We start from the raw sequence: 25,581 nt of genomic DNA, 5'->3' as shown, positions 1-25,581 counted from the left end.
GAAAAATGTTGTTTAGAAACTCTCTCAAGTTCAACTGCTTTTAAAACGTTTTGGTACTCAAAGGAATCCCTCGCGTTCACACTTTAGAAGCTTAATCCAGGATTCCACTGAATTAATTATAATTAGAACTTGTAGGCCATGGTTCTGCAGAGAAGATAAACCAAAAAGTGAGCGTAAATATAATTATATAATTGCTAGGTCTCTTCTTTCCCTGAATAAAACCTGGAGCGGTTTTGGCTAATACTCTTTGACCTTAATCACCAAATCTCTGGCTGCATCTGCAATCTGTTGAGGACATAATTTACATTTTGTTTCTTCGGTAATCTGCTTTCTCTCTATATTTTATATTTTATACCAATATATATATATATAGATAAAGCTGTCCTATACGTACATGATATATTCTATTCACAACTTAAATATTGGACAACTTAAATATTTGATCTGGCGGTGGAACGTCAAACATCCAGCCACTCATACAATAAGAAAGTTTTGCATTCGGGTGGAATCAGCAGTTGCACCTTTCTTCGGCGAAAAAAGCTTTGGAGGTGTCGGAAATTGCTCCTCTACTAGTGTCCACAAACTGTTTGATAAAATGCCTCAAAGAGGGTTTGTTATTTGTTTCAAGCACAACGCGGGCGCAACAAGTTTATGTTTTCTTTTTAAATAAATAAAAATAAAGAAAGAGAAAACATGCCTTACCACGACTTATCACTTGAATTGAAGACAAAGCAATTACTAATTATTTGGTTATCTAAATTTTTAATTTTTTTTTAATAGTTTTTATTCATTTATATATCGTCCCTCCCCTAAAAAATTCTTGAATTCGCCATGTGGTACCCCAAATACAAGGCATCTCCTTATTTCTGTATGTGGCCAAACGAGTGACTTGATCTGTCGTCGTATCAAAGAATTTTTCACCTATCATTTCTTCATGAGCTAGGAATGCCACACGCGTGTAGGTAAGCCGTCATGCATCGTGGAACTGCTCGTTTATTGTGTTTAGTGGGTTTTCACATGATAACTCTCATGTGTTGGTTATGTGACCACTAGGGGGGTTGTCTACACTCGTCATATGCAAAAATTTCTCCCAAATACACATTCTATGCTAACCATCTGGTATTTAGACAACAACAAAAATGCTAACAATCAATTAATCGTGTACAAGATGTGTACTTATGTATGTATATATATGTATATATACACGAATTGGGTGTTTTTGGGTCATTTGTTTCTCCCCCTGTAGCTTTTAGTTCATGTTGGCTTTTGTGATTGTGCTTTGGTTTCTCTGCCTTGTAGCTTGTTTACCTTTGGGATTTATGAATATTTTTCGTATTTCTTTTGAGTTTGAATAGTGTAGATGATGAGATTAATCTTCAAATATTTTTAAATTTGAAATTCAGAATATGATTGTAATGAATGGATATTTTAGTAATCAATATGAAATAATAGTATGAAGTGGGCGAAAATGAGTTGTTATAGTGTAGTATTAACTAATTAACCGGTTAGTGCTTGAGCCACTGAATAAAACGATAACTCTCTCTAATTATTTTTTAAAATTTTATGAAGGGCCCCTCTAGTGTGAAATTCTGAATCCGCCACTAGATATATGTGATAACTATAAGGTCAAGCTAAGAATAAAATGTTATTTAAGATGACAGGTCAAAACTAAGGTTACCATCAGAGAGTATATATAACAGAAACAATTCAATACAAAAATATTCGGAACCACAGAATGGGAAAAAATTAATCAGAATAACTATAAATGATGGGATCAAGGCTAGCTGGCCATGCTCTCATCAACACCATATTAAATAAGAATTAACAAATGGGGGGGCATAGCGTGCCTCACAAAGACCTAGACAAGAAGATAGTCGTCGGCAGTGATGCAAACATAAGAGCTCTCTCTTTCTATAAATCCAAGACGACTTCATTTCTGCAGTAGTTTGAAGTTGCAGAGGACCAAGATGAAAAGAAAGATAATGGATCAGAAAAAAGGATCAGAGATTATGCGTGCCATTGAAGAACTGTCGGTGATGGTCGAAGTTAGAAGTGCAACATTGGTCCCAGTTGCTGAACATGGTGATGTTGATGATCATGCACGTGATCGTGATGCTGCCTTTATCAATCACGAGGCTGCCCATATTCCAACAAGGCCTTTCCTTTCTCTCTGCAGCTTGCTTCTTCAAGTTCTTGGTCTCTCTCTCTCTCTCTCTCTCTCTCTCTCTCTCTCTCTCACACAGAGAATACCCATTGAACCTTATAGTCGTGTACCTTTTTTGCAGATAAAATTGGACCAACAATGGCTGTTCTCAGGCAAGATATTCATCAGAATATTCGGGTAATTGCAAAACCAAGCTTACATATATTGATGTATGCATCTGTATATATTTTAGTAATCCATTCAATCAATATCCATGAACAATACAAATATGCATTCACACGCGCCTGTATATAGGATAATGTTCTCTTATCAGACTTATGATACAATGTTTGGTCATAAATTTAAAATGCACATTCATAACAATTAATTTAATCAAAATAGTTTAGATTCATCTCACAAGATATATCTTTGTAAAGAAAACATGAAATTTCTAGGTAAAACATCAATTTCATCTTACTCAATAGCAATGGATTTTCCATTGTGAAAAATTGTTTTTTAAGTCCACTCTACCTCTCCTTGACTTTTCATGGTGGCAGAAAATAATTAACACATGGCCTTAACTAGTTACCATTTTATTTGTTACTGTGTGTAGAGATTGGAAGTGAAACATGAATCTGATCCTTCAACATACTCAAATATGGTTGAGATTTTGAAAATGGAGGCGACCGAAGGCATTGCAAGAAATGTTACTAGTTCTAGTAGAGCCGTCGTTTGGCTCACCAGGTAATCTTGTTTGCCTCGTCAGGTAATTTAATAAGTACATATTTAATTATTGTGCTTGTACTTGACTAAAATATTTAATTACAACCAACAATCAATAATTTATTCCAAATCTACTGTTACCCAGCTTACTTTATCTATATTAATTTTGTACTTATTTATTCCAGTTACTCATAAATCAAAGTCAGCTTGATTTAATTAACGACAAATATGCATTAGTTTATGGTTTTAGATGATGTGTGAACTGTCATGCAGCACAGTATGCGTACTTGTTTTGGTTTGGAGAATATCTTCTTCTTTTTTATCGCTTAATTTTAATCTTCAAAGTTAACATTATTAGTACAGCTCCCAGTCTTTTATTTTTTTTAGTACAAATGATACTTTAAATACCTCTGATATGCAAATCAATGCCATTTTTCATTGGACTATGCCCGTTGACAGTACAACCCCAACCTTAATCCTCATTTTTATTGTTTATTTTAATGGAAACTAGAAAGCCAGCCAAAGCTAAGCAAGAATTAAACAATTGTCTCAATTACGTCACATCACTCAACTCGTATAATTGATCCAAAAATAAACAGCCCACTTTTACATTTCTTGAGTTGGACGTTACACATTCATCAAAATTGTCATTTTATGCAAATGCTAACAACCTTAGATAGACATAACCCACTGTTTAGGTGCATATATTCTTGGATTTATCAACTGTATACGCACACGATTCTTCATTTTCCTTATAAACTAATTGATTTGTTTTACATCCAGATCCCTTGATTTTACCGTGGCATTGTTTCAAAATTTAATAAGAGATCCTGGGAAGAATATGAAGCAGGCAGTGGAAGAGTCTTATAACCTCACTTTGAAGCCATGGCATAGATGGATTTCATCAGCTGCTTCTAAAGTACTACCTTCTTTTTAGTTCAGATTCATTATTTCTTAGATGACATTTGTTTAAATCGCTGGTATAAAGGTCCAGACCGGCCCATGAGCGCCTTTAGCTCAAGTGACACGGATATTATTGTCTCCAATTTAACTACCTAAGTTAAGCTTTACATATAGCTTCAAATTCTGCTTGGACTAACAAATGTAATGTTTGCAGGTGGCTCTTATGCTAGTACCTGACAATGAAACCTTCTTTAGTAGCCTCATGGCAAAAGATGAAAACTATGACAAATTGAAAGTGGAAATTGAGACCTTTCTTTCCTTGCTTGTGCCTTATCTGGAACAGATCCACTCCATTCTGGTGCAGTATTATTCTTCAAACATTTAGCATTCACTAATTATCTTCTTTTTATTGGCTCACACAAATTTTTAACATGTTCAAGAAAAACAAAAAAATAAAAAACCTTTTTAATATGTTTCGTTATACTTGATTTTGCAGAGATTTTATCATTTGGACAAGTTGAAGTCTAACTGAGGAACATACACAATAAAGAAAAGCAGAATTAGTGTACAGACATGAATCATACGGCGCCCCGTATTCCTCTTTATGTAAATATGTACAAATTATATATGGTTTGCTATGATAAGAAATGTTGTCTTCATATTCCATTTAAAGCTTCTACAATGTGTAAAGAAACCCCCAGCTATGATCTCATCCATCCTCTGTATAGTTTTTTTACCTGTTCAAAGAAATGACAGGTTTTGTATGTAATATTAAGTTGAGCCATAAGCTTGGGAGTTGTTACAGGCAATAAGTGTCTAAAGACACTCAATACTCAATACACCCAACAACCAAAAAACATATTAAAGATTTTGAATTAGCAAATGAGAAATTTTTAATTTTTAATTTTTAATTTTTCATCATAGCAGGATCATAACCATTTAAAAAAGAAATTAGGTACTAATTACAAATGGATCACAATCAGTCTGGTGCCAAAAATCTTATTGGAATATGAAAATAATTTTTTTTTTTTTTAAGACGGGTTAAACGGCTGGCCTAGCATCAAGACTCGAAAGTGGTTAGCTCCATAGAAAGACCAGTTCAATTGTTTTGTGACAATAAAGGGGCAGTATTCTTTTGCGAAGAATAATAAGAGGCCTTCTGGAGTTAGGCATATGGATGTCAAGTATTTACTTGGTAAGGGAGAAGTTCATAGAGGACAAATGTGTTAATTTCAGTTTGATGATTGAATGATACAGCTCTTGTTTTCAATGAACTTGGCAATATGACTGAAGATGTTTTTGTTGATTCAAGGAACTGTTCCTTAAGGTTAGATCACTCAGTAATCATAAAGAGGACCATTCGCATGACTAGTGTGAGACTTCACAGTTCAGCTCATTTGTTGTGATTATAGGTGGATGATACCATCTTAGCTGGAAATCATGTCTGTAGTCCATTGAGTTGATGATATTTGTCACTAAGTTTGAGATATATATTGTTATCAAGTGGCCTTTCTATTATGTGCACACAAGGAACTGATTCTTCGTTGTACATAAGGTTCTTATCTATCCTCAGGTTGTGGATTCTGGAGGTGATAAGGCTATAAAGCTACGGCTTAGATCCCCACTCTCATACACAAAATACACGCACAAACCTTATCCCATATCAGATTAGGACTGAATAAGACTTGTAGAGAGAGAGGAAGATCTTTGCTTTTGCTGTGTAGTTTCAATGGCTTCTCAAGGTTAGTATCTTTTGTGTACATATGTGTGGAAGTTCTAACACGTCTGGCTCGGTTTTGTTTTTTCGATTCATCGGTTTTTATGCCCACACCCCTAGTTAACCCATTGGTTTCGCCCTTGCAATGGGTGATAGGGAAGTTTTTCCACCAATCATGTAAATCCATGTTTTTCAGTGAAATGTATCAGTTTTGTAGCATGCAATCCACAAAGTTCAATATATATTTCTTGAATAACACTCTTAGCATTGATAGACAGAAACGTAAAAATACAAGAAACAGCTGACGACTGATATAATTCCATACCATATAGCTAGCTAGCCTGTGTATGCCTATATGGGCATAAATTATTGGTGCTTGCTAGCTAGCAATACAATTAAGTTTTATAGAACACTTGGAGATTTTACCCTGTCCTCAGGACAGGGCAGCTTGAGGTTGTCCCTTCGGAAGAAGTACCCAATTTTTCACCCTTCAAAAGACCTCCAAGTAGTTGTCCAGGGTCATAAAAGAACTCGATCTTCACAATTTTGTTGTGCTCATCCACCTGTTTGCTCCAGATAGAAAGAATTCATTAATTAACAGAAATTAAAACATATGTAGATGATGATGCTCAAAACCCGTTGAACTTTTTATTTTATACAAGAGATATTGGAGGAGGGGAGTATTCTATAATTACTAAGATGTCATGGGTTCGAACCTAAGACCACTAACTCCTTTTTCACTGGGCTAGGCCCCGTTGGAAAACCGGTTCTACTTTTCACTTACTTAAAAGCATGTCCAAGGATCTAGCTAAAAGGAGCTCAATAGCCATAATTTAGAGAAATGTAATATTAAACATTAAAAGAAAAAATAACTCCAACCATATATCATCGTTATATTTCTCTTTGAATTATGGTCGAGCAGGGTTAGAGAGAAAGTACCGTAAAAATGGACATTCCATAGACTTCAACCAATTCTCCAGTTGGGGCATGGCCCTTAAAAGGGCCCTCCATATAGCCCCAGTGCCTGAATTTGTACACAATCTCTGGTGGCCCAGAATAGACATGAAGGATCTCCAAGGCAAACCCACGAGGGAATGTTGTTGTGAAAGCCTTATGAGATGATTCTGATGTTTCCTTGTCTGGATTATATCCCCTCAGATTCTCAGGCAGTGAGGTCTGAAGCAAAGGGTTGTAGCCCCCTCCAAGTTTGCCTATTTCTTCCAGGGTTATGCCTTTCCTTCCTGATATATATTGTTCATTCATGGTTAATTATTGCAATTCTTAATTAATTAATTAGTACTAAATAATGTATCACTGTATAGTTATTACCATTTAGGCTGAAAGTGTGATTGTTGGGATCAAGTGTCTTGAAATCATCCAGGTTGGCCTTATGGAAAACCTCCATCTCCCATGTCTTCACAAGGTTCTGCACCTCTTCTCCTAGTGACCCAGGTGGCCAAATCTAACATACATGAAGGTCCATGCAGCGTTAATTTGGGGCAAATTTTTTAATTTTATTTTTGTCAAAATTTGGAAGGGGGAGGGGAGGGGTCATTGAGTTTGAACCTGAGATCACTGATCTGCAGGGAAATGCTCTTATCACTAAGCTATACACTGTTGGAATTTAGGTCAGATATTCAATTGATTAGATGTCTAGGGAAAATATCTGAAACATGAGATCCGTATCATCAATGGCGGAACTAGGAATTTTTCTAGAGGTGTGCTAAAATTTTAATTTTAATTTTTTGTATAGAAGATCTATATAAACAATGAGAACCATTTTTTTTTTTTTTGGGTATGCTAATTGATACAATAAGAACCAAGTGGGAATCAGAAACTGTGGGAAGCAGAAACACGAACAAAAGTACAATTCATAGCAGTAGCATATCCAAAAAATGTACACAGAGGCATAAACACAAAAGCTTTGTTGCACTGGTAGATCTAAATGCTAACCTGTAAATCGGAAGAAGAAGAAAAGAGAAGAAACAATGGTTCCTACTCACGTGGCCTCCAAACCACAAATATATTGCAAGTATGTGACTTTGTGGGCCAACTAGCTTAACAAATGGTGGACTAATATTCGTGGGGAGTAGGAAATATCTTATAAAATTTGCACCAAATTAGTATTTTATTAAATCTTGCACCAGGCTGAAGCCCACTCTAGTCTACATGTAGTTCCGCCCTTGCGTATCATCCAAGAAAAAAAAGGATGCATATCAAAGACATGTTTTATATAGTTGACACCATGCACACTCTACCCAAAAGGGCAAAAGATTGGGTAAAAGATGAGAGAGAGAGAGAGAGAGAGAGAGAGAGAGAGAGAGAGAGAGAGAGACCTTGGTTCTGCCTTCTTCAAAGAGCTTGTTTACAACATCATAGCTAGGAGGGGCACCAAACCTCCACGTTGTGTTCTTTTCTCCTTCTCCACTCAAATAAGAACGGTACTTGTCTCCCTCAACATCTGAAGATCCCATGGCCACGCTCAAATGGTAGAAACAAGGTTACTTGGATACTGTTGATCGTGTAATTTCTCTCAACAAGGTCCTGATTATATATAGGCAAAAAATAGTGACAATAATAGTAGATATATAAATAAATAAATAAATAAGAAATTATATATAATAGCACCAAGATTGGTAAGCGTCATGTGCTCTCTTCTTTTTGTTTGTATCGTATATCAATAGTGCCCGCCGCTCCAATATATAAGAGAAAGAGACTTAAACTATTGTTTAGGTGCATAACACCTAATTAATCTTGGACGTATCAACTACTCTGTATAAGATGCTTCATTTCTTTATAAACTAAATTGTCTGTTCCACATGCACATCCCAGGAAAATCTAGTAAGGCTGCTCGAGGTTTTATTATTAGGAAATGATCATACCAAAATGAGAAATTTATAATAAGACCTATTTGTTGCATTGAATTTATATATAAACACTAAAACCTGTAAGAGCATTTCCAACAGTAGTAGCAAACCAAACTCTTCAAATTGAAGTTTGCTGTTAACCTACGTGGCAATTTGAAAAGTTTTATTTGCTACTTTAATATTTTGTGCCCCAACAGACTCTTCAATTCAATTAATGCAATGTGATGGAAAAGAATGAAAAATATGAAAACATTTGGAAAATGTCTATGTATTTATTGTTTGAAAAGAAAAAAAAAATACATGTTTTTAACATTTTTAAGGTTGGTTTTATTTTTCCAAAGTTAAAAAAAGTATAGTTTGAGCCCAAAAGCCTTTAGCTCAACAAGTGGCATGGATATACGGGTTGAAGGGAGAAAGTAAGACCTTGGTTTCCTTACTTGTGCCGTGCCTTATACGGGTTGGAGCGGTTTCTATCGGAGGCCAGGGTTCAAACGGATAAGTAATGCATATTGTATTGGATTACGTTGGATTGGAAAATATAAATATCCTTTATTGGCACTAGTGTCCCGACATCGTGTCTCGGCTTCTGAGTCTTGGGTCCGAAGTAAGGGGATTAATGTAGCCCATCACCTCAACTTTCTCACTTTGAGCACTACTTCCTCGCTGGGCTCTTTTGGGAATATGGGCGGTTTCCCATTTAATTAAGGATCCTATAGTCTGACATGATTAAGTATCCCAGCCTAGTTTGTCCTACTATGCAATGAGTATCCTAGTCAGTCTTTGATAAAAAAAAAATTGATATTTGTGAAACTTAGCCTAGCAGTCCCCAAAAGATATCTACAACGTTTTTTATTTCGTGCTACCAAAGTCTATTCGATTGTTCAAACGCACAATAATGGTAAAGTTCTTGGCCATAATTCTTTAATTTAATCTTTTTCATTCAATTGCCTTCATTGTTTTTGTGTTTACAACTAATATATATGTGAAAATTAATTATTTTTATTCATTTAGTCTTTATAAAGTAAATTGTTTTATTGTTGATATGTGTTATTAGATTATAATGTCACATCAAAACTAAGCAAGTAAAAGAGCAAAAACTATTCATTCATTCTTCAAGAAAAAAAAATGGTGGTAATAAATTAGACAATGAGAAGGTTTCACTATCAACTGAGCTACCTCATCACACATCTCCTGTAGTTGAACCTAATGAGTTTGTTGTTACTTTTTTGGAACGAGACCCTGGGAAACGTAAATATCTGAATACCATATTAATCAATATGATAAGGTTCGACGTGCTTATATCAAAGTTCGACCTTACCAACCAAAACTTTCAGAATATCCGAGGTCTCAGTTTGGATCGCAGTATCGTCGATTTCAATATTCTTGGTTTTCCCAATTTCCATGGTTAGAATATTCCCCTTTAGAAGATAAAGTCTATTGTTTTCCATGCTTTCTTTTTGGTAGTGGTCATCATGCACTAACTATTGAGGGGTTTTGTAATTGGAAAAGAGTTAATAATGGAAAGAATTGTACATTTTTGACACACATGGGAGGTCCATCTTCATCGCATAATACTTGTGAAAGATGTGTGGAGGATTTGATGAACCCATCTCAACATGTCGATAAAGTTATTAAGCAACAATCAAAGGAAGAAATTTTAAAAAACATATTACGGCTCAAGACAACAATAGAGTGTATTCGTTGGCTTACATATCAGGCATGTGCTTTCATAGGGCATGATGAAACTTTGGATTCTAAAAATCGTGGAAATTTTATTGAAATGGTAAAGCATACAGCAAAGTTTAATGATGAGGTGGCTATAGTTGTTTTAGAGAATACGCCAGGAAATGCCAAATATACCTCACCCATGATTCAAAATGAGATTTTAAATATTCTTGCTAACAAAGTGAGAGAAAAAAAATTGTGAAGAAGTTGGGCATGCTGCTTTTTGTATCCTTGTTGATGAATCACAAGACACATCAAATAGAGAGCAAATGACTATTGTTTTAAGATTTGTTGATAATGATGGTTTTCTACTAGAATCTTTTTTTTATACATTGTGTGGATTGAAGACACTACTACATCGACACTTCAAAAAGAGATCAAGAAAGTACTTGATTTCCATGAATTATGTATTGATAAAATGAGAGGTCAAGGATATGATGGTGCTAGTAATATGCGGGGTGCATGGAATGGGCTACAAGCATTATTTCTTAGAGATTGCCCATATGCATATTGTTCGGTTTATTTTTACACATGATTTTTCATGTTATTCACCCACTATTTTGAGTTAGTTCTTGACATTTTATAGCTTTTTACTTCCTTTTTGTGTTTTCTTAGATTTTACCTTGGTTGGAATGAAAATGAGCTAAAAGTGCATTATTGGTTATAAACTTTGTTTTTGTTCATTTTCGTAGGTCAACTTCTTGGCCTAGGATCAACATGCTCTGGTGCTCGGATGAGGTCATGATCTTCATGAGACTTGTTCCAATGGATGTTAACTACAACATATCCAAATTTGAGCTCCATTGGACAAGTATTGCCTATCCAACCAATCCAGCATGTTACCACAGCTCTGGAAATCCGGAATTGGCCAGCTTTTACCCCCATTGTGTCATCTTGATTATTCTTGTTACCATAACACCTGGTAACAAGAATTTACCTTAGTAGATGAGATATTTTCTGAAGCATTTGGCATCTTTGTGAGGACAAGGCTTCATCATTTGCAAGGGGACAAGAAGACAATGGGTGAAGACTTTGCATTAGAATACTAAAAGTAAAGCTGGAAAGGAGGAGAGAGGGAAGCAAAAGGAAGTGCAATCTGATATTGGAGAGGCTCTTGAACGTGGGAAAGGAGGTCATTACCATTCCACAATTGAGGAGCAGATTGGAGAGCTAAAAGCTAAGGAAGGAGAAGGAGGTGCAGCCGCAGGAAGAAGGGGGAAGACTTCCACCATTGAAGACTTCAAGCTTTCATCATTTCCAAATCTGTAAACTCTTTCTAGTTATATTTCGAATTTGTGTTTGAAATGATTATGAGGAACTAAACTTCATAGCTAGGGCTTAGGTTGAAGCCCTAAACATGATTACCTTATTGTTTTGATGCTTGAGTGTATGAATTTCTAGATATTGTTGATGAATTCCAATTCACCAAATTAATCTATCCTTGATGTATGTTCTTCTTTGATTGATCACCTTTGAAAGCATGCTTCTTGAGATTGTTGGGATTATGTGTATCTTCATGTTATCCTAAGCAATAAATGGATGAAGTAAGATTCATCCATGTGAATTGGTTTCTTGAATACCTAATGTAAACACCATGCTATTAGGGTTCTTGTGATGTTCATATTCTTTTTGAACTTAATGGGTTTTTCTTGTAATTGAATCAAAGTACTAAGCACACCTAGATTCGATTATAGGGAAGGCACAAGTATTGTAGCACTCGTACTGCACTTTACGTACATTAGAGAGAATCAATGCGTCTTGAGCCACTCGTACTAGTCTTGATTGCGAACATCTTCAACAACACGTTTAGAGTTCATCACTTGAGTATCCATGAACATTGGTAGAATTGTTTAGGGTGGATTCCGAAACCCTAGTGTTTGTTACATTTTAATTTCACAATTTGATAATTCATCTCTGCCATTCTCATTTAATTTCAAAGTCCATTTACTTTCATGCAATAGAAATAGGTCACTTCAAACAAATCAAACCCCCCCCCCCCCCCCCCCCAATGTGTGTGTGAGTTGCGTGTTTGACACGTTACGTGTCTTTGTTACTAAATGTTATCTGTTTCCGTAATTGTTTTGGACTTTTGGTCCGCGTTGTGTTCTTCCATTTTCTGTGCTGAATCCAACCGTATAAAGAACGTGAAATTTGGATAAACGGTTGGAAAGTTATAGGCAAAACACTGGACAGAGGTCGAAACTGAAAAACAGAGAAAACGAATCTGCCCAAAAACGACCGGTCTCTTTTACCTGACGACCGGTCGCTTTTCACATCAAAATTTGAGTTTCGACTCTGCCCAAAAACGACCGGTCGCTTTTGCCTCACGACCGGTCGCGTTAGCACTGTTCATAGGTGATAAAAGGGTGATAAAAAGTGCTGTTTGTGTTTTTCTTTAGTTTTCTTGTGTTGTTTCATTTCTTTTACACTTCTTTACTCATTTCTAGTTTCCCTCTTTCATTTGTGCATTTGTGGTGTGTTAATTAAGTGTTCTCTTTGTACTCGAATTAGAACTTATAGGAAACCGACAAGTTCTTCGTGGGATCGACCCCGTACTTACATAATCTATACTTCGATAGATTCGTGCACTTGCGGGTATTTTTAATTGGTTGTTTGCACATTAATTTGTGTCCTTTTAGGAATGCAACACATATTATGTACATTGTTTTGCGCATCAACTACAATTAGCATTAGTTTCAGCATCAAAAGAAGTGGGTGTAATTTGGTTATTCTTTTCATCCTTGAATTCAATTGTCAAAGTCATTACTACTTCTCCGAAAGGTCATAGTGAGTTACAAGTTGCTCAATCAATGAATATTATAAAGTTGTTGGTTGCTGGTGAACAAGAGACTAGATGAAGTTCTCATTATGATTCTGTTTGTGATTTGATAATTATGTATGATGTTGTTTGTACAATTTTTTAGAATACAAAGAAGGATGGATCCACAGGCTCCTTACATGGGGCTCACAGATATCATGCAAGAAATCATGGGACTCACAGATATCCTTTGTCGAGAACTGCAACATAAGTCTCAAGACATCGTGAATGGCATGAACTTAGTCGGTACAACAAAAAGTGCCCTTCATAAGTTGAGATTAACTGGTTGGGAAACTTTTATTAGGAAAGTATATTTATTTTGCAAGAAACAAGACATTGATATGCCTCATCTGAATGCTCAATATAAAGTCGGAACAAGATGTTCTTGTCAGCAAAATGACAATATTACAGTTGAGCATCACTATCACTTTGACATATTCAATGATGCAATAGATTTTCATTTGGTTGAGCTGAACAGTGGGTTCAGTGAAGGGGCAATAGAACTTCTTATTCTTAGTTCAGCTTTAGACCCTAGTGATTCTTTTAAATCATTTAACATTGATAAAATTTGCATCCTTGCGGAGAGATTTTATCCTCAAGATTTCACTCCTCAAGAGTTACAAATTTTGAGATGCGAGCTGAAACTTTACGAAGCAGATGTACCTCATCATCCTGTACTTCAAAAAGTGTCTAGTCTCTCTGAATTATGTCGATGATTAGTTGAAACGAAAATGTCACAAAGATATCATTTGATTGATAGGTTGATCCGTCTTGTGCTAACTCTCCTTGTTTCTATGGCAACTACTGAACGAGCTTTTTCATCTTTGAAACTTGTTAAAATAGCTCTTCGCAACAAGATGAAGAATGAATTTCTAGCAGATTTTATGATTGTCTACATTGAAAAAGAATTTGCTAACAATATCGATTCATATGCAATAATAAAATATTTAAACTCTCTTAATGATCGCAGGGCACAACTTCAATAGGTACACTTTTAATTATTGTTGAACATATGATTTAATGTATATTTTTAGTGTGGTTTATATGATTTAATGTATTCTTTTATTTTAGCTAAAAAATTTAGCTAACCCACCTATTGAAAATTTTCTGGTTCCACCCTTGATTGTAGTGATAACACATAAAGGGATAAGTTATCCTCAAAAAATGCATACAATGGGATCGTGGTGGAATTATCCTATTCACATTCATTTTTTAGCACCAAGCATGACATCAGATTAAGCTAATCTAATCCTACTATTTATCATACCCATAAAACTAGTTATTGTATTAGGTTTTGTCTTTAATGAACATTTTTAGAGGATTTAACTTGGAATATTATTCTAATATCGGAAAGATAATGAACAGTCTTGGAACATTCGTAGGGGATTTAACTTGGAATATTGGAAAGATAAGTGGTTCATATTCTGGTATGTTAAGCCATCTCCAACCCAAAAGGGGCTAAACTCAAATTTCTCCTCTTCAAAATACAACTATTCATGTATTGCCCAGACTCAAAAAGTTTTTTCCATCAACCATGTAGACTCATAATTTGAGTCTGCAACTTTATTAAATTATATATTTAAAAAAGGTTAATCCCTATTATTTTTTTTCTCGTTATTTTTTCTTGACATTATTCTTGTTTCAACCTTCATGAATTAATTTTATGAAGATTTTAATCTTAAAAAATCCAAAATCCAAAACATAATATAATTTCACTTTAAAAAAAGAACAAGTACAACAACATTTTATTTCATAAACCTTAATGAGGATTTATAGAGTTTAGGATGTGTTTTGAGGTTAGATCTGATTTAGAATATTTTATTTATTTATTTTAGCTGTTGAGTTTTAATTTCAGTCGTTAGATCATTTGTTTTCCCATTAGATTGTTTTTGCAGTTGGATTTGCTCATATTAAATCTTAGCCAATAGATATTATATAACCTTTGAAATTAAATTGGAGGCAAAATTATAGCAATGATCCCTGGACTAAGACCAAACTTTACTTTTCATCCTTTATATTGCTAAATTGTTACGGTGGTACTTTAATTATGCCTCCATTTTTAGAAATCGTCCTTTCTGTTGTCTCAGTCAACTTTTCCGTTAAAAATGATGACGAGTTGGTTATCAAACTTGAGGAATCCCTGGGAATCTCTACTCTGGAAAGTGGTCCCAAGTTGATTGGTGTTATCATAGCTGACAAGATTCCCAATAGAGGCACTATCAAAAACATCCTCACAAAGGCCTGGGTAACTTATGGTGAAGCAAAAATCACCTACATGAAAGACAATCTCTTCACTATCATGGTTCAAGACGAAAACATGGCAGACAATGTTATCAATGATGGGCCATGGTCAGTTATGGGCTGCTGTTTCACAATACAAAGATGGCAAGACAACTTGGCTATTGAAGAGATGCCACTCCACCTTGTATCATACTGGATTCAGGCCCATGGTATCCCAATGAACCTCATGACAACTAGAAATGCCACGGAGATTGGTGAAAAGCTAGGCATTGTTGTGGAAGTTGAGGATCCTTGGCGGAAGGGCAGTAGGGGTTTCCTCCGTATTCGTGTTCAGATTGATTGCAGATTACCCCCTTCCCCTTGGCTTCTGGCTGCCCAGACGTGAAAGCCCAGCTACTTGGGTGGAGTTCAAGATAGAAAGGCTCTCGGATTTCTGCTTTTCTTGTGGAAGATTGGGTCACAACCAAAACGGGTGTAAAACGCCGCATGATCAGAGTAATCTTCAACGCTCGACTAGCTATGGCGACTGGCTCAAGACGAGAGCTATACGAGATCAACGACCTCCGCTGAACTTGAATATCCCAAGGGGCGTCCGACGGCAAGCTAGTGAGACCGAAATTGTAAACCGTGGATCCCAGGTGGCGCGTGTTATTCAGCCAAATATGGTTGAGACTGCAAGTGGCGATGTGGCTGACAATCCTAGGCACACCTACCAAGGGGCAACTAGGACTGGTGAGGAACTGGGAACTAAGTCTTCAAATTCTTTAATGCCAGCCGAATAGACGTCTATTCTTCTTAAAAGTGATGGACAAGGTAGCAACTCCAACACTGACAAAGGCAAGGAGCCAACTCACAATCAAGTGCAAAGTTCTGAACTTCAACTTTATGACGGGGGAGTTGTTGACAGAGGGGACATCTCTTCCTCCCTTGCTCATAGAGGTGTGACCTTTGTGGACGAAATTGGCCCTCCCTTTGAAGAAAGGCTAAAATGGGCCCGCTCTCAACTAAGTTTTGGCCAACATTATGTTACTAATTGGACTTATCCTGGGCCTAGTAATCTGGGCCAAAAATGCTATGATTTGGGGCCTTACGACATACCCATTAATATTGAGCCCATTTTCAAAAACCTTTTTGGTCCTATCTCTGGAGTCCAACGCCAACCCAATGTGCAGCAGATTGATGGGGCTTTTGAACATTTGGGCCTCAAACGTGAGGCAAACCCAATTTGGATGGGGTCTCCAAAGGGGGATAAGCGTTCAAAGGTTGTTGATGATGTAGGGGTGGGCAATGTTAGGCCTCGCAGATCTTTTAAAAGCAACAAAACTCCACGGAAACAAAAGGTTGGAAGCTCAAATTCCAGGGTTCTGAATCTCTCTGAGGAAGGGCTCACTGATGTGCAAATTGGATTGGAAACTGATACGCCCAGAGGACACACAACATTGACTCAAGACCTTTCAAATTTGAAGCATTTTGGGCTTGGGATCCTGACTGCAAAGGTGTGGTGGCCAGGAGCTAGATTGGGAGTCACAGATTGAATCGTAACTCTTCCTCATCTTGGGGGACAAATTTGAGAAGATGCAGCAGAGACCTTAAAGCCTGGAGCAGGATCAAATTTCCAAATAGCAAGAAGCAAACTGAGGTGCTTGTAGCTGAGCTCGATATGCTACAATGCAACTGGGAGGCAAATTGCGTTCGAATAAATCAAATTGGTTGTGAATTAAGCACCTTGTGGAAGCGTGAAGAGCTGTTTTGGAAGCAACGCTCAAAAATCAAATGGCTAAAGGAGGGTGACTCTAACACTGCTTTCTTCCACAACTGTACTGCCCAACGTAGGCGGCGAAACAAGATAACCAGAATCCTCAACCATGATGGAAATTGGGAATCTGATGAAACGCATGTTCGCAGCACTATTGACTCATATTTCAAAAGCTTGTTCAAAACTGATGGCCCTAGATCGTGGGATGACGTTCTTGCCTTTGTTTTCACCTGTTATCTCTGCTGAGATGAATGATACTCTTTGTTATCCAGTCACGGAGGAGGAAGTTAAGGATGCTGCCTTTCAAATGGGTGCTCTGCGAGCCCCTAGTCTTGATGGTTTCCCAGTTGTGTTCTACCATAATTTCTGGGGAATTATTGGAGAAGATGTATGTGGTATGGTGAAAAGTTTTTTTTGCTGGGCATGATAACTTTATAGCTATAAACAAAACTGAAATTGCTTTGATCCCCAAGGTTCCAAATCCTGAACAGGTTTCTCAATTCAGGCCTATCTCTCTGTGTAACTACTCATACAAGATAATATCGAAGATTCTTGCAAATCGTCTCCAACCCCTACTGGGCAACTTCATCTCTCCTCAACAATGTGCTTTTATTCCTGGTAGGCAAATTCAAGATAATATTTTTATGGCTCATGAAGCTTTCCATTCCCTAAAAATTCGAAGGAAGACAAAAATTTTTGAGATGGGTCTCAAGCTCGACATGAATAAAGCTTTTGACCGGATTGAATGGGACTTTGTTGCTGCCGTTCTTGAGAAACTGGGTTTTGCTGGTGACTGGATTAGTTTGGTGATGCGTTGCATAACCTCTGTGGAGTTTGCTGTAATTGTCAATGGTTCTCCTGGTATCAGCTTCAAACCTACTCGAGGTATCAAACAAGGTGACCCCCTCTCTCCGTACCTTTTCATCATTATCAGTGATGTGCTTTCTTCATGGTCAACTGTGTTGTTGATCGTCATCTCCTCCATGGTATCAAATTTAATAATGATGGACCTACCTTGTCTCACTTGTTTTTCAATGATGACTCTCTCCTTTTTCTCAAGGCCACTGAGCATAATTGTCGGGTTCTTAACCGAATTTTGAACTGCTACCGTCGTGCTTTTGGGCAGCTCGTTAACTTTGAGAAATCTAATATCTTTTTCAGTCCTAATACCCCTAATGATTTACGAGAGCAACTTTGTGGTATTTTGAGAATGACGGATACTGATGACCCTGGCCGTTACCTTGGGCTTCCAACCATGTGGGGCAGATCCAAGAAGGATGCTCTTAGTTTTTTTAAGGATCGGTTATTATGCAAAGTTCAAGGATGGAAGCAAGGCCTTCTTTCACAAGCTGGAAAGGAAACTCTCATCAAATCTGTTGCTCTTGCTATTCCCACTTATCCCATGTCAATTTTTCTATTTCCTAAGGGTTTCTGCAGTGAGCTTGATGGTATTTTGGCCAATTTCTGGTGGGGTCATTCTGGGGACAAAAACAAGATCCATTGGATTAGCTGGCGGGCTTTGGGGATGCCAAAACATGAAGGAGGCATAGGGTTTCGAAACCTGCATGATTTCAACCTAGCTTTGTTGGCTAAGCAGTGCTGGAGACTCTTAACTGAGCCTGACTCTTTCTGGGCTAAAGTGATAAAAAGCAGGTACTTTCCTAACTGTGATTTTCTCCTGGCTCCCAAGGGTGCCAGAGCTTCCTGGGCATGGTCCAGCTTGCTTGCTGGAAGAGATCTCATCCTTCGTGGAGCTCGTTGGCAAATTCTTGATGGTAGTAGAGTTCACCTTTGGACTGACAAATGGCTCCCTTGTGTTGCCAATCCTATCCTCCGTCCCACTGATGGAAGCACAACAGATGATACTATGATGGTCTCTACTATTATTAACCCCATTTCTATGCAGTGGAACCTTAGTAGCATTTGTGATGCCATTTCTGATCGTGATTTGGAAAAAAAATTTACTCTCCCCTTGGGTGACGGAAGTGAATCTGATCGTGTCATTTGGCCCTTGAACCACAATGAGGATTATTCTGTGAAATCCGGTTACCACCTTATTCATTCCAGCAACTCCTCCAATGTTGACTTGCGCCCTTCTAGTCTTCATGCTCCTACTGATGTTCTTTGGAAAGTGATCCGGAACTCCCCCTCAATCCCAAAATTAAAAAACTTCTTGTGGAGAGTTCTCTCAGGTTGTTTGGCTTCGAAGGAGAATTTGTTCATGCAGCATCTTGGTGATTCCCCCATATGCCCCTTGTGTGAGCAGACATCTGAATCTTTGGAACACTTATTCCTTCTATGCGATTGGGTCAAGTTGGTTTGGTTTGGCAGCCCCATGAATTATTATGTTGACAGGCATCGTGTCACCTCTATGGCTGAGTGGCTTTACGATACAAACGTTGTCTCATATAAAATGCTTGATCTCTGATTTTGATATGCTGAAAGATGTTTCTCTTCCCATGCACCAACCTGGTACCACCTATACCATTGATGATGTTTGGTCCCCCCCGCCTGCTACATGGTGCAAGTTAAATGTGGATGCTAGTTGGACAACGACTCATCCTGATGCTGGTCTTGGAGGGGTAATTCGAAATTCTGGTGGTGTGTTCATGGGTGGTTTTGCTGCCTGTAAAAATGCAAATTCGATTCTTGAAGCTGAAGCCCACGCAGCTCTTGCTGGTATATCTCTTGCGGCTGAGATGGGTCTGGCGAATGTTGTCATCGAATCGGACTCCCAAGTGCTTGTGAATTGCGCAAGGGGCAAAATTCGTAAAGGAATTTGGTCCATCTACCCCATCCTCTCTGCCATTAGAAGATGCTGTAACAATTTTATCTCTTGTGATTGGCGATGGATCTCTCGCCGAGCCAATAAGGCCGCTGACGCCGTTGTTGCTATTGCTAGGAGGACGAAGTGGGATATGGTTTGGCTTGACAGACCCCCTTCTTCCCTTGTATTTGTTCTTCAATCGGATGGACTGCCTTGCCCCCTATGTTAATCTCCTTCTGTTGGCTAGAGGCTGACGTGCTCCTTTGGTGACGTCCTAGTTTGTGGCCCTCTAGTTTTTGTTACTTTGTGCTTTCTTTTCTCTAGCCTGTCTCTGTTTTTTCTACTTGCTCATGGGTGGGTCTGTCCCCTAGGCTGCTATCTTTTTCTTTCCTTGTTTCTGTTCCTTTGGGGTTGCTTGCCCTTCAATGAAGTTTCCTTTACGACCAAAAAAAAAAAAAAAAACCAAACAACAAAATTTAAAAATAAAAATAAAGTCTCAGAAAGAAAGAAAACAAAAAAGGAATGAGAAAAAAAAATTGTTAGTGGCGTCTCTTTTCAATCCAGCACAAGAAAAGACAAATATGCCCTCATTTTTAACAGAAAAGTTGACTGAGATTACGGAAAGGACAATTTCTGAAAGTGAAGGCATAATTAAAGTATCACCCAATTTAGCAATATAACGGACGAAAAGTAAAGTTTAGTCTTAGTCCAGGGACCATTGTTACAATTTAGCCTAAATTGGAAAAGAAAAAGAAACAGTAGTTTGAAGGAATCGTTGGATTCCTACAACCCTTCATCCCAATGCGTCATGTGTCCTGACAACGCGGGCCCCTTGCTCACATGGGCTACATCATACATTGGCGTGGGCTCCACTAAATTATAGACTGAAACATAGACTGCTATTTGACCCCAAAAACCAATCTGTGGAAATTTTAACCTGCTCCTATACAAGGGTTGGAGAGGTTTTCGGGATAAAAAACCCAAATTTTGGGTTTCCCCTGGTTGGGTTGGAGATGGCCTTAGGAAAGGAAAGCTCTACCTATCATCCATGTGGCCTTTCTGTATTGGTTATGTTAGAGAAATGCTACAGAAAACGAGGAGAAAAGAAGAGCGAATGATACATTGACACATCAACGGGTGTCACTAAGTATGTCAAGGGAGCTTTAGTTTTAAACCATAATATAGTTTACTAGTTTAGTAGAAAGAAATACAATTTAGTCTAATTAGCAAAAGGCCAAACACCAAAATGTAACAAAAATACCATTACAAAATATGAAAATTACAACATATGCCATTTTCAGTATTTAGTTTTAAACCAAAGCTGAAAAACGACATCAAACTAAAACTGAACCAAAACGACATCAACTGAAACCGAAATTGAATCACAACCCATTCGCGCGACCTTTCAACTTCACCTCCAGAAACCTCTTCAACTTCACCTCCAGACCACCAACGATCATCGAAGACCACCAACGATCGAAGCCACCAACAATCATTGAAGACCACCAACCCATTCGCGCGACCATCATCGAAGACCACCAACGATCGAAGCAGATTCTTCATCTCAGTTTCTGGTTTTGGTTTTCTGCATCTCATTTTCTGCAGTTTTCTGCATCTCAGTTTCTGGTTTTGGTTTTCTGCATCTCATTTTCTGGTTTTGGTTTTCTGCATCTCATTTTCTGGTTTTCTGGTTTTGGTTTTCTGCATCTCATTTTCTGGTTTTGGTAGAAAGAAATACAATTTGGTTTTCTGCATCTCAGTTTCTGGTTTTGGTTTCGTTTTCGTTTTCTGCATCGCAGTTTCTGGTTTTGGGTTACGTTTTCGTTTTGGTTTTCTGCATCTCAGTTTCCGCTTTCGTTTTCGTTTTCGTTTTGTGTTTTGAATTGCTCATTTTATATGTCTTCTATGTTTGATTAAAAGCCTTTTGGATTGCTCTTTTTAAAATAGGGTTTTCTGCATAGCATTAATGGAAACTGCAATGCCAAGGAAATAGTTCTACTCTTCTCTTGCCCACCCAATTCCTCATCTGGGTAGCCTTTACTCTTCAAATTGGTGAGGTTGAAGGCCAAAGAAAGAGCAAAAATCCAATTGTAATTAAATGAAAACTGCAATGCAGTTTCTGTAACTGCAATGCAGTTTCCAAAACTGCCATGTAGAACCTGTATAAAATTTCACCTACTGAAAAATAAAGAAATATAATGCTGCAAGCAGAAACAAAAGACAGAGACATGAAGAAATACAATCAATCATACCCAATTCGAATATAAATCCAAATATTATGTACAAAATTCATGTAGGATCATCTTCCACCAAATTTTTTTTGTTCTTACACCCTGGCTCAAGGGACACAGATCCACAACCACAAAGCCAACCAAGAGTAGCAGATGCTAGACCTGTAGACTCAGCAAGATAGCGATCGTAATCGCTCTTCATCTTGAGCTAGAAGACCTTGGAGTTACCGCTGAAGGCCGAAGGGATGAGCAGCTTGAGAATTCCATCGCGGCCGCAAGTGAAGGCTATGGTCGTCGTTGCTGCAGAGAGAGAGAGAGAGAGAGAGAGAGAGAGAGAGAGAGAGTCGTTGCTGCGGAGAGAGAGAGAGAGATCTAATCTGATAAAAAGGGAGACCAACCCTAATATTTTAATAAAAAGGGTATAATTGTCTAATTTTAGCTGGCCCAACAAATCTGGGCCTACTCTTTGGCCTAATCTAAAATACCTATTCTTTTATGGGTATTAAAACCCAAACCAAAATACCTAATGTCTCATATCCAAATTACTAAAGTTAATTATGTCTAATACCTAATTTTCCTGTATGTCAATGTTGTGTGTCCAAATAGCATTACTCGTTATGTTATTAGAGGTGGCACTGTGGCAGACACTGTTTAATTTTGGTGTTCTTTTGTCCTAGTCTTCTAACATGAAACAATTTCTTTTTTTATTTTTCTGGCCTATATATGTACATATACATGTACTTGTTATTAACACGTAAAAATAATTATCATGCACTATTTTTTAATGAAAATAATAAAAAATGAATATTAGGAGACGATTATTTTAGAGTGCTAATAATCGTTCGAGAGATTTATATATCGCAATTGATAACATTTTTCGCCATTCAATTCAATCAGTTCATATATGTTGAATAGCTTACATAAACATATACCGATCTACGGGAATTTGATGACACTACTACAATTCATGCCTGTGTATAAGAAGCGTACAATTAAGTTTTAGGAAGCAGTTTTATGAACTACCCTGTACTCTTAAGTACAGGGCAGCTTGAGGCTGTCTCTTGGGAAGAAGTACCCAATTTTTCACCCTTCAAAAGACCTCCAAGCAGTTGTCCCGGGTCGTAAAAGAACTCCACCTTCACAATTTTGTTGTTCTCATCCACCTGTTTGGGCCACATAGAGGATAACTTGGAGGGTTACAACTTACCGAAAAGGAAGTAGTTTGGGAAAAACAATTGATCAATTAATTAATTAATTAAAAGAAATGGACAAAGATAAGATTGTTGATACCAAAATTGATATTTTTTCGGATTTGCACTAAAATTATGTGGCAGTCCGACATAGTGTCACAAATCCACTCAAATTATAAAATGTGTACATAAACACAGTTGAACATCTAAAGATCCAAACCGAACGAGCTTTTAACTACTTAGAGAGACCGAGTAGGGTAAGGTAGAAAGTACCGTAAAAATGGACATTCCATAGACTTCAACCAATTCTCCAGTTGGGGCATGGCCCTGGAAAGGCCCCTCCATGTAACCCCAGTGCCTGAATTTGTACACAATCTCTGGTGGCCCAGAATAGACTTGAAGGACCTCCAAGGCAAACCCACGAGGGAATGTTGTTGTGAAAGCCTTATATCCTCTCAGATTCTCAGGCAGTGAGGTCTGAAGCAAAGGGTTGTAGCCCCCTCCAAGTTTGCCTATTTCTTCCAGGGTTATGCCTTTCCTTCCTGGTATTTGTTGATTAATGATTGATTATTTCAATGCTTAATTAATTAATTAGTACTAATTAAATATCATTAGATATTAATTATTACCATTTAGACTGAAAGTGTACTTGTTGGGATCAAGTGTCTTGAAATCATCAAGGTTGCCCTTATGGAAAAGCTCCATCTCCCATGTCTTTACAAGGTTCTGTACCTCATCTTCTAGTGACCCAGGTGGCCATATCTGACATATACATAGTTCCATCCAGAATTAATTTCACACCAAAAAAAATATATATATATATATATATATATTATATGGCTATGAAAATATCAGACACATACAATTATAACCCAACAAAGAAAATTATACATATAAAACGATAAAAATAAAAATGCAGCACAAAAATGTAATAGATATTAGCTAGTAGAGAGAGAGAGAGAGAGAGAGAGAGAGAGAGACCTTGGTTCTGCCTTCTTCGAAGAGCTTGTTCACAACATCATAGCTAGGAGGGGCACCAAACTTCCACTTGGTGTTCTTTTCTCCTTCTCCACTCAAATAAGAACGGTACTTGTCTCCTCCTTCAGCACCTGAGGATGCCATGCTCATATGTTATAAACAAAACAAGACCAGTAGATAATATGTTTTCGCTTGTCAGTTTTCTTAACAGGGGTTTTGATTATATAGGCAAAGAGTAATGATATCTATAAAAATAAAAATTAGAATTAATCATTGTAGAATAGTCGCACCACAAAAGCAGAGGCGGTCCTACCCTAAGGGCAGGGTAGGCGGCTGCCTACCCAATTTTTTAGCAAACTAAATATTAGTCAATACCCAATACAGTCAAACCAAATATTATTCAATACCCAACACAATCTGCCTACTCAACTGCCTACCCAATTTTTTAGCATTACTCAATACCCAAGACAGCCAAACCAAATATTATTCAATACCCAATACAACCTGCCTACAAAAGTCATCAATGACATAATTACATCAATAACAGGCCTGCATACTTATCTCATCCTGATGAAGATATCCACATATATCTCATCCTGATGAGGAGGTATTTACGGTTATCAAAAGGAAAATGCTAGGGAGACCAACTTGGGATACCAACTTGTGTATCAACTCTCTAATAGAGCGTGAGACCCATTGTATTGGTGGGCTCCACCTCTATTAGAGAGTTGGTACACAAGTTGGTATCCCAAGTGGTCTCCCTCGCATAACCCTTATGAAAATAATGTGAAGTTGTTAAATGTCAAAATCACACACACTATCTTTTCTCTTAATAAGTTTAGGTGGGTTGATCATTCCTCCACACAAAACACTACTATAACACAACTTGCAATCTAATACGAATAATAAATTAATGTGAAAAATGAGTAATCGTATTTGAATTTCGACAAGATAATCACATTTAACGAGCATTATTCGAAAAATAATAATAATTCATTTTTAATTATGTATTGTATGAATAAATTGTACAATTATATGGCTATTCTTTATGATTTTTGATGTATCATGCTTAAGTAAAAATTTATGTATAAATAATATATAAGTGATCGATTTTAGTAAAATAAGACCTTCTGCTTGCCTTCATATATATAGATAAAGAAAATTCAGCGTAATTAAATAGTCCGTGATATATATATATATATATATATATATATATATATATATATATATATATATATATATATATATATATGAATAAACCTGAATAGGATCTTATATAGAGTAATGTTGAATCATACAACACGATTAATTAAACGAGTAGGGTCCCGAAGTTGCATTCGCCCTTCAAATCTCACTAGCTACTGCATATTATTCAACCTAATTACTTTAATACATCTAGTAATGCTCATTGACTTCTTGTTTCCTTTAAACAACTAATACATCTTCCTTATGTTTCGGAAGAACCATTGACCAAATCAAATTTGTCTGCCTCCTCTAGCTTTTGTTTCACTTTTAGGATAAT

General features: G+C 37.2%; 3 protein-coding genes across 3 annotated transcripts; 1 reads left to right on the top strand and 2 right to left on the bottom strand.

Moving 5' to 3' along the window:
• Positions 1-1,921: 1,921 nt before the first annotated feature.
• LOC110761749 (glycolipid transfer protein 3-like) lies at positions 1,922-4,599 on the top strand. The gene is made up of 6 exons (XM_021964303.2): positions 1,922-2,196; positions 2,286-2,341; positions 2,757-2,887; positions 3,650-3,785; positions 3,984-4,127; positions 4,266-4,599. Exons 1-6 carry the CDS (start codon positions 1,968-1,970, stop codon positions 4,299-4,301), a joined length of 732 nt encoding a protein of 243 aa, XP_021819995.2. The 5' UTR covers positions 1,922-1,967; the 3' UTR covers positions 4,302-4,599.
• Positions 4,600-5,717: 1,118 nt separating this feature from the next.
• On the bottom strand, positions 5,718-8,004 carry LOC110761750 (pathogen-related protein-like). Its single transcript, XM_088245145.1, has 4 exons — positions 7,823-8,004; positions 6,816-6,948; positions 6,426-6,727; positions 5,718-6,049 (listed from the first exon to the last, which is right to left on the bottom strand). The coding sequence occupies exons 1-4, from the start codon at positions 7,958-7,960 to the stop codon at positions 5,909-5,911; spliced, it is 714 nt and encodes a 237-aa protein (XP_088101271.1). The 5' UTR covers positions 7,961-8,004; the 3' UTR covers positions 5,718-5,908.
• Positions 8,005-22,732: 14,728 nt separating this feature from the next.
• On the bottom strand, positions 22,733-24,272 carry LOC110761742 (pathogen-related protein). Its single transcript, XM_021964295.2, has 4 exons — positions 24,063-24,272; positions 23,711-23,843; positions 23,355-23,623; positions 22,733-23,054 (listed from the first exon to the last, which is right to left on the bottom strand). The coding sequence occupies exons 1-4, from the start codon at positions 24,207-24,209 to the stop codon at positions 22,911-22,913; spliced, it is 693 nt and encodes a 230-aa protein (XP_021819987.2). The 5' UTR covers positions 24,210-24,272; the 3' UTR covers positions 22,733-22,910.
• Between the last annotated feature and the right edge of the window lie 1,309 nt (positions 24,273-25,581).

This window comes from Prunus avium, chromosome 8 (assembly GCF_965620075.1).
Source record: "Prunus avium chromosome 8, drPruAviu1.hap1.1, whole genome shotgun sequence".
NCBI classification, from domain to species: domain Eukaryota; kingdom Viridiplantae; phylum Streptophyta; class Magnoliopsida; order Rosales; family Rosaceae; genus Prunus; species Prunus avium.
Note: the sequence above shows the minus strand (reverse complement) of the source record. Positions and strands in the feature narration are given on the sequence as shown.

Excerpts from the sequence above, each read along its gene's own strand:
- LOC110761749 (XM_021964303.2), top strand. The coding sequence starts at position 1,968 with ATGAAAAGAAAGATAATGGATCAGAAAAAAGGATCAGAGATTATGCGT. Across the intron at positions 2,197-2,285 it reads CTTGCTTCTTCAAGTTCTTG|ATAAAATTGGACCAACAATG; the intron begins GTCTCTCTCTCT and ends CCTTTTTTGCAG. Across the intron at positions 2,888-3,649 it reads GCCGTCGTTTGGCTCACCAG|ATCCCTTGATTTTACCGTGG; the intron begins GTAATCTTGTTT and ends TTTTACATCCAG.
- LOC110761750 (XM_088245145.1), bottom strand. The coding sequence starts at position 7,960 with ATGGGATCTTCAGATGTTGAGGGAGACAAGTACCGTTCTTATTTGAGT. Across the intron at positions 6,728-6,815 it reads TCACACTTTCAGCCTAAATG|GAAGGAAAGGCATAACCCTG; the intron begins GTAATAACTATA and ends AATATATATCAG. Across the intron at positions 6,050-6,425 it reads ATGGAATGTCCATTTTTACG|GTGGATGAGCACAACAAAAT; the intron begins GTACTTTCTCTC and ends TGGAGCAAACAG.
- LOC110761742 (XM_021964295.2), bottom strand. The coding sequence starts at position 24,209 with ATGAGCATGGCATCCTCAGGTGCTGAAGGAGGAGACAAGTACCGTTCT. Across the intron at positions 23,624-23,710 it reads GTACACTTTCAGTCTAAATG|GAAGGAAAGGCATAACCCTG; the intron begins GTAATAATTAAT and ends AACAAATACCAG. Across the intron at positions 23,055-23,354 it reads ATGGAATGTCCATTTTTACG|GTGGATGAGAACAACAAAAT; the intron begins GTACTTTCTACC and ends TGGCCCAAACAG.